Below are 9,228 nucleotides of genomic sequence, written 5' to 3' on the forward strand. Positions count from 1 at the left end.
TAAGGATTGAAGCTCAACGTCAAGAAAACAAAAATTCTCACCACTGGACAGCATCATGATAGACAGAGGAGACTGAGATTGTTGACAGCTTCATTTTGCTTGTCTTTACAATCAACACTCTTGGTACCAGCAGCCAGGAAATTAAAAGATGAATTTCACTGGGAAAGTCTGCTGTCAGGGACCTCTCCAAAGTACTGAAGAGCAATGATGTCAGTCTGGAGACTAAGGTGCGCCTAATACAGGCCATTGTCTTTGCAATTACTTGCTATGCATCAGAAAGCTGGACAATGACTAGGGATGAAATAAGGAGAACTGACGCCTTGGAGCTGTGGTGCTGGAGAAGAGTATGAATATACCATGGACTGCTAGGAGAACAAACAAGTTCGTTCTGGAGAGGGTGAAATCAGGTTGCTTCTTGGAGGCAAGGATTCTGAAGCTTCATCTGATATACTTAGGACATACTACAAGGAGGGACCAGTCCTTAGAGAGGGGCATGCTTGGGAGGGTGGAGGGACAGCGCAGGAGAGGAAGACCCTCAATGAGATGAATTGATTCAGACTGGGGGTAATGGGTAGGTGTGTAAGAGACAATGAGGTTGGCACAGGATAGAGCAGAGTTTAGGGTTGTTGTATGAACAGGTTGTGATGACTCACAACTGACTTGATGGCATATAACAACAACAAACAACAGTTGCATTCACATTTTCTGGCTTGTTAAATAAACTCAGAGAGGGTACAGCTGGAGTGTTCTGTGGAAGGCAAGAATAATGCGGCTTCATCTCACATCCTTTGGGCCTGTTGCTAGGAGGGGGGCTATTCCCTGGAGAGGGACATGATGCTGCTAAGGTTGAGGGTAAACGAAGGAGAGGAAGACCCTTGACCAAGTAGACTGACAACGGTGACTTCCACAGTGGGTCTAGTGTGTCAGGAAGTTGGAGCATGGCACAGGATAGGAAAGTTTCAGATCTGCTGTTCTCAGAGTCACTATGGGGCATACTCGACTCAGTAGCACCTGACAAAAATACATAAACAACCACAAACTGCATATACTTGAGTGTTGCCTTCTTTCAGTGACCACAGCTGAATCCTACGGTCTACACATATCAGCAGTTCAGTCCTCGTGACTACTGAGGAAGATGCCACCGAATGAATAGACATTTTGTTTCTCCGTTTCCAGATGAGGAATGTGCAAAGAGGTTTTGAGTGTTGTGAATCAAGTAGCTGTGAATATTCAAGGTCAAATCTTTTTATGTTTTCATTTCTATTAGATAACATTCTGGGAGTGAAATCTTTTCTTTGTTCTGGAAGGGTCTGGTTAACTTACTAACCTTTCCAAAATCATTAAGCCTTTCGACATTTCCTTCAGGATGGTAGGAGTGGTTTAGTCAGTTTACATTTTCACCAATATCTAAGTATGAAAACATTTTTTATTTGCCCTGTAGTAATAACACTGAACATATTTCCACATGCTTATTGGTGATTTCAACAACTTCCACTGAGAAGCACAGGGCTTCAAATGGCTTGCTCATGACTTATTATAGATTTCTTATTCTACCTGGTAGAAATCATTTATTAGATGCACTGAAAATATACACTCATTCAGGAGCTTGTGTGTCTAGGTTCTTAAAAGTGTTTCTCAAAGAGATCAAGTTCTTTTGAGGGATTTTCACTCTCCTCCCTTTCATTTACAGCTTGTGCCATTTCCTGCCTTAAGATATTTTTTTTTCAACTCCTGGTCATAACAATTCTGTTAACATTTTCTGTAAGTTCTATGGTTTTAACTCTCACACTTGACTTCACATCCATTTTCAGTTAATTTTTTATGTACAGTGTGATGCACAGGCATCTCATGCGTTGAAAAGACTTTTACTGTTACACTGCCTTGACAAATTCATGGAAGTCAACTGTCCATGAAAGTGTGGATCTACCTCTGACTGTTTCATTGACTTGTATGTCTAGCTTTATGTCAAAATCATGCTTTTTTTGCTTAATGTAGCTTTATAAAATGATTAAGGTCAGATATAGAAGTCTTATAACTTTGTTCTTTTCAAAATCCTGATTCCTTAACTTTTAATGTGCTTAGAGATTCCTTCATACAGTTGCTAATTGTGAAACACTTACTAAATACAATACTCTATTAATAAGTTGGGCACAAAGAATACAGATATCTATTCTCTATCTATCTATCTATCTATCTATCTATCTATCTATCTATCTATCAAATTTAAACAGACTTAGTCCCTGTTCTAACTCCTGCTTGAACTTCTGGCAATTCCCTATCTATGTACTGTCCTAATCATTGTTTGATTATCTCCAGCAGTATTTTGCTTGCATGTGCTATTAATGATACTGTTTGATAGTTCTCACATTCTGTTGGATCACCTTTATTGGGAATGGAAACAATCATGGACCTCTTCCAACCTGCTGGAGGACAGCTGCCCTCCCAATTTCCTGGCATAGACTGGTAAATGCACACAAGGCTACATTTGTTAATTGAATCCATCAACTGGTATCCCATTGATTCCTGGAGCCTTGTTTTTTGCCAATGCCTTCAATGCAGCTTCAACTTCCTCCTTCATTACCATTGGCTTCTGCTCTTATTATTTCCTAAATTTTTTCAGTGTCAGTTCTTTTTTTGGCACATATTGCACTGGGAAAGTCTGCAGTTAGGAGGACCTCTCCAAATATTGAGAAATAATGATTTCAGTTTGAGGATTAAGGTGTGTCTGATTCAGGTCATGGTATTTCCTATCACTTGCTATGCATCTGAGAGCTGGACAATGAATAAGGATGACAGAAAAAGAATCTGAGCTGTGGTGCTGGGGAAGAGCACTGAACCTCTGCATGGATGGCCAGGAGAACAAATATGTTGTGGAGAAAGTGCAGCCAGAGTGCTTTCTGGAGGCGAAGATGATAAAGCTGAGCCTCACATACTGTCGGCATGTTACTAGGAGGGGCTATTCCTTGGAGAAGAATATGAGGTTCAGAAAGCCAGAAGGCTGCCAAAGGAGAGGAAGACCCTCAACCAGGTGGACTGACTCAGTGACTATAGCAATGGGCTCTCGTGTGTCAGAAGTGTGATGACAGGCATGGGACAGGACAGGACTCAGATCTGCTGTTCATAGGATCGCTATGCATCATAAGCAACTCAACAACACCTAACAACAACAACAACAATCTCTGTCCTCAAGTAGTTTATAAACTGCAGTCTGGGGGAAATGCAGCCTTGACCATGACTGAGAGTGAACAGGAGAAAACGAGAAAAGTTGGATCCACATGAGAAGAATTCTAGTAAGTTTTCTAGATAACATTCATAAAATAACTTTTCTATAAGTTATTCAGCCAAGATTTAGGATCTTTGTCAGAAAAGGGAAGGGGGAAAACCTGTGTTATACCTCAAAGGATTACCGTGAAAATCAAAAGGGAAAAATAAGTATGCAACACATTTTAGTCCTCGGTAAGTTATACACTGTGTTTTGGTAAATATCAACAGTATTTCAGCAATGATAATAAAAATACGTGATCCACCACTGTGTAGGATCTCTACTGCCGACTCGAACCCTAAATGGGGAAGCGCAGTTACATTTTACCTCCAGAAGTATTCATCATCAACATCCTAGTCTCAGGAAACACCACATTCTTCAAAGTTACAGTGACTTAAAGATTAATTTTAGCAGCAGAGTTCTAAAAAGGGACACTTTAGCCAATATCTTTTCATTTTGTACCAATCAAATGAACAAAGAATTAGTGTCCTCCTCTGATCCCCCCAAAACTTTCAAATGGAAAGTTGAGAAGAAGACTGCATACGGAAAGAAACTTGTACGAGGATCTTTTAATGTGTTTTTAATAAAGCAAAATCTTTCAGCCTATTTCAAATTCACCTCACTGTGCTAATAGAGTGGGGAACACAAAAGAAGAAAATGATCTCGTTAGAAAGAAAAGCTATTGTAAACAAAAACAAAATCAGAAGCAGCATTAGATCTTGTATTTTTTTTTTTAAAAAAAGGCCCAGCAATGAGGAATTGAAGGGGTAAGAGGTGACAAGAAGTGGGATGTGGGGGCAGAGGGACGCTAAGTGATGCATATTCATTAACTGAGCTGATAGTGACTGAAAAACCCTTTTAAAGAGGAGAAAGTATTGCACTAGAGGATTGCCAACTAATAAAGCAGGCAGGACAGGAAAGCGTGACTCATGTGAACTTGGCACCGGGTGCCAACCGGAGCCCACACAATGCAGCTCCCCACCGCTGCACTTGTCCTGCTGGGTGACCTGGGATCCCACAAGGTCCCCAGTGTCTGCCTGACTTCTGGACCTCTCACCTGTCACAACACACAGCTGTGTGCACGGAAGAGAAAGCTTCTGAGCTCAGCACATTAAGATGCTCTGTGGAAGCCTGAACTTAATAACCGAAAATAAACAGGTGTAAGAGGGACCCTCATCTGGTGTTTCTCGTTGGATTAAAGACAGCTCTGTCTCTTGTTTTCTGTGGTTTATGATGGTCCTGGTCTCTTTCTGCAGTCATAAAAAATTTACTTTTATTTCTTCACTCTGTGGGGAGTGAGTGGAAGATGGAAAACTTGGCAGGCTGGCTGAAACACTCAGGATGAATTCCGAGCTACTGAATCTCACTTCTTACGTGGAATAATAATATATGGATGAGCAATTAAAAAAAAATATTTTACAAAATCTACACTGAATGTGTGAGGTGTACGTAGTTCCCAGCAGTGGGAAGAAGTGTGGACTTTAGTTGTCTGGATGGCCTGGGACTAAATGGGCTCGGAGAAGTCCTCCTCACAGACGGGGTCTCCGCGGAGGCTCTGACTCTGCTGGCTTTCCTCCTTTGTGAGGATTTCCATGCAGCCCTTACTCACTATTCCTGCAGCTACTTTCAGAGTCAAACGAGAAATGCCGAAGCAGTTTTGGTCCATGCCAACTTTACATGCACTTTTATCTAACGGCTTTTCTGTCCAGTCAGGTGTTTTATAATAACCGGAACAAAGGCATTTTTTCTTTTTTTCTTATTACTTAAGATATTCAGTGGCTTTTGTCTCCCCAGCGTCAGCAGTAACGTCAGAGGATTGTATCCAAGGAGCTAAACGTGCAGGACCCGGGGTCAGAGCAGCTGAATACACCAACCTCAGAAAACACAGACAATGAATTGCAAATGACACTCAAAACAAAACGAGGAAAAAAACCTTCACACAGAAAACTACAAAAGAACTCTACAGACACTGAATTGGCTTTCTGTACACACTGATCCTGCTTAACTGTGTGTGGTAACCAACCAAACACGCCGAAGACTCATGGCCACAAAATAAAGGCTCCCCCCTGCCCTTCCGGCTGAAGACAGAGGGCTATGAAAATAAAAATATCATTTCTTTGCTTCAAGCCTCCACTTCAGTATTTTTTTTTTAATTAAAAGATGCACAAAATGAACACAGGCAGCTCTGTCTGTTCCCATCTTCAAACACACCAGAGAGGGGCATTTGTGATGAGGTGATTAGTCTTCTGTTAATTCTGCTGAAGGTTCTACACAAAAGGTGTATTGTTTCAGCCCAGATTCACATCATGAAACAAAACGGTTTGGTAAACCCAGTAGAAGGGATCGCCCTTTCAGGACACACAGGCTTCAGTACTGTATATTTCAACTTGTTAGCAAGTCAGCAGCACAGGCTGGAAACTGGGCTGCCCTGCTGCGGACGAGGAATGGCAAAGGTGACACTGATGAGCCACTGTTTAGATTTTCCCACTGGGAATTACTCGGAACTGTCTGGGCATGACATCAGTCAGGTACATGGGAGTGGGACAACATACTTTTTATTTCTTTGTAGCTAACCAGAAGGCAATATAAAAACCTAAAATGAAATATATACACTTCAAAACAACTATGAGATATCATCTCACCCCAGTCAGAATAGCAAAATTTAACAGAACAGCAAGCAACAAATGCTGTCGAGGTTGTGGAGAAACTAGAACCCTTACTCACTGTTGGTGGGAGTGTAAAATGGTGCAACCACTGTGGAAGGCAGTATGGCACTTTCTCAAAAAGTTGATACCATTTGACCCAGCAATTCCACTACTGGGAATACACCCTAAGGAAACCATCACCGACATCCAAGCAGATATATGCACACCTATGCTTATCGCAGCTTTGTTCACAATAGCAAGGAGTTGGAAACAACCTAAGTGCCCATCAATAAACAAATGGATAGAGAAGCTGTGGTATATTCACGCAATGGAATACTACGCTGCATTGAAAAACAAGGAACTCATGCAATATTATTCAAAATGGGTGACCCTAGAGGACATTATACTGAGTGAAGTATCTCAGTCAAAAAGGACAAATACTGCACAGTGCCACTGTTGTAAAACTGGACTGACATCGGGGTTGGGAAGAGACTGAGAAAGATGGGATAAATATGATATATTGCATTGAAACAGATGAGGGAGAAAACTGTTTGAAAGGGATATGTGATTAGGTATTATTGTCACAACAGGAGTCCAGAGTGAAGGCTGCATAGTGGAGTGGACCTGGGGAGGGATTATAAAACAATGAAAGAATTTTTCTTTTACTTTTCCAAGAGGGTAGTGTACTGCGGAGAAGGGTTGGGAGGGGAGAAAAGTGCAACAATGAATGAATGGAAACCCAAAGTCTCTGTAAATTTTAACTGAAATTAATAATAAATTTTAAAAAAAGAAATAACATAATCATGGGGGGGGTAATAAAATAATGTATATGAATGAAAAAAAGAAATAATATACACTTGCAAAACAAAGGAATGTTGTTGGGAGTTGTTCATGAAGAAATGATACTTGTAAATTGTCAGGCTGTTGTCAACTGCGGGTGTGGTATGTTAAGTGTTTGCCTGTTAACCCAAAGGGTCAGCAGTTCAAACTCACCAGCCACTGTGTGGATGAGGCAGTCTCTTCCCATTAAGATTTATAATCTCAGGATGGACTCTATGGCAGTGGGGTTTTGGGTTGATTAATTACAAAAGATTGACTGTTGAGAAACTGAGACGCTAACAGCATTCTGGTTATTATTGTCCTAGTTGGTGCTGCTGTTGCCATGTGGGACAGTGCCAGAGTGGGACATGACTCTAGGAGGTCCTCCAGTGGGTTTTCAGAGGCTTAAATGACACCAGAGGACACTGTCCATCACTCTCCTGCAAAAGTAAGAAACCTTTCCCACAACATTTTTACATTCATGAAGTTCCTTTGTATTACACTTTAAATCAGACAGAAAAAAATCATCCTGAGGTGTATAACCAGCTCAGTGATGGCATCTGACCACCTCGAACTAGATAGGGGAAGGAGGGTCACTAGCAACAGCCCAGAGGCGGACTCATAGGACAAAGAGGCCAGAAGTAAACCTTATTTGCATAACTCCATACCCACAAGGGTTCCATATACCCTATCTGCATTATTAGCAAGCTGACCGATTCCCTTGATGAGTCACAAGCACTTAATTTGCATGTTGTAGGAGTTATTAGATTATGGTGAGACAGGCCACCAAAAGCAATCCATTTCACCAAATTACATCACAGATACATATAAAACTGAAATTTATTAGGGTTTAAATAATTTTAAAACACAGTTCAAAAAAAAAAAAGTTCAGTAAGAACAAATTTTCTTGCCTTGGATCCTCTACCTATATAGCACTTTTAAGATAAACCCCAAACTCCTAAAGCAAACTGTCTTCTCCGAAGCAAAGCACTGTAGTCATCAAGTCCCACCCAGCCACAGGAGATGACCAAGACTCTCCCAGGCAAAGCTGGCTTAAACTGCCACACCGCTGAAAAGAATGGATTTTGTCATTCAAGATTCAAGTCAGTTCTCTCCTTCAGAAAAGCCCGTTCACAGCCTTATCCTTCCTGACTTCCTTAGATTCTGTTCCTGGGTCTATCAGTACTCCTCACTCTACTACAAACTCCTGGAGACCAGAGCTCTAGCCTACGTCTCCAGATTTCTGGGATCCAGCCCCATATCTAGTAGATGCTTTATACATGTTATGGATAGATGGATAAAGGAAGAGACAGATGGATGAGTGTGTGTGTGGGGAAGGCTGAGATGACATGTGTGGGCAACATTTCAAGCAATGTGGCAGCAACTGTGAGGATACACAGGGTTCAGTGATTGTCACGTGAGCATGGGATGCATTCTAATCACACTGTGCTCTTTACCGCTCCTCTATCTCTCCTCTCTTAGCTTTAACTTTTCCATTCTTTCTTCCCTCTCTCCTGTATAACCACCTGCATTTCAGAAGGCTTTTTCTCCTCATATGCATCTTTCATACTTCTACTACAAGTTCTTTTGGTTAGTCAAGCAATCAATTTCAGAGAAGCTTTTCTCCACTTTTGTTTAAGTTTTGTCCTGCAAAAAAAACGAAGGCGTGCAGACACTACAGAGGTCCGCAGGCCACCCACTCAGCTGTTCCCATCACCCAACGCAGGCAAGCATGCAGCACCAGTGACGGAATAGTAACGTATCATTATCCAACGATTAAAACCAAGTTCAAGAACGACTCTTACCCATTGCTTGTTTCCCCATGGCACACTGATACGTGTTTCTGGGAGACTGGTTATGATGAGGGTACGGGATCAGGCCAGCACAGACGCCGAGAAGGGTGAAGGGCTCGATCTCCAAATGGGTGGTGTCTCTGTCAGGATAATCAAGAAAGGGACATCTTAGACATTTACCAAAATGTGTCTTGAAAGACCTTCAAGGGATTTAGGATACAAAATTCACAGGTGGCCTTAGTTTAGAGAATCTAATCTTGACAGGTTCTGAATGCTCTCAGTTACACTAGGCTTTTGTCAGTAGAGGAGGAAAGAATGCAGCTTTGCTTCCTGTTTAAGAGCATCAGTTTCAAGCTATAGTTTATAGCATAGAATAGTTAATCTTTTGTTGCATATATATATATATATATATATGTGTATATATATATATACATTACATTTTACTTTCAGCATTATGCTGTAATTAAATGAGATGGAAAGTGTTACCTCTTTTCTTCTTCTTTAGAACATACAGAATTAATAGGTTGAAACAATCTAACCCTGAAATTTTATTAGTAGAAGGGGTTTAATTGTGGGGTTTTTTTTTAAATTTTTTATTATTTTTTGTGTGTGTACCATCAAATGGGATCTGACTGGTACAGGAGGAGATTGTCCCTTCTTCAGCAGAGCATCTGGTGGATTTGAACGGCATACCTCTAGGGCTGTGGTG

At 41.1% G+C, this 9,228-nt stretch overlaps 1 protein-coding gene across 1 annotated transcript in view; it reads right to left on the bottom strand.

Annotated features, from left to right (window-relative positions):
- The window catches only part of POLR3B (polymerase (RNA) III (DNA directed) polypeptide B), a 130,837-nt gene that overhangs the window by 51,448 nt on the left and 70,161 nt on the right, over positions 1-9,228 (bottom strand). The window contains exon 19 of the mRNA XM_006897542.1: positions 8,532-8,659. Within this exon, the coding sequence (XP_006897604.1) occupies positions 8,532-8,659 (128 nt within the window). The remainder of the gene's footprint in view (positions 1-8,531; positions 8,660-9,228) is intronic.

Source organism: Elephantulus edwardii, unplaced genomic scaffold (assembly GCF_000299155.1).
Source record: "Elephantulus edwardii isolate Elephantulus edwardi_28Jun2011 unplaced genomic scaffold, EleEdw1.0 scaffold00211, whole genome shotgun sequence".
Lineage (NCBI taxonomy): Eukaryota > Metazoa > Chordata > Mammalia > Macroscelidea > Macroscelididae > Elephantulus > Elephantulus edwardii.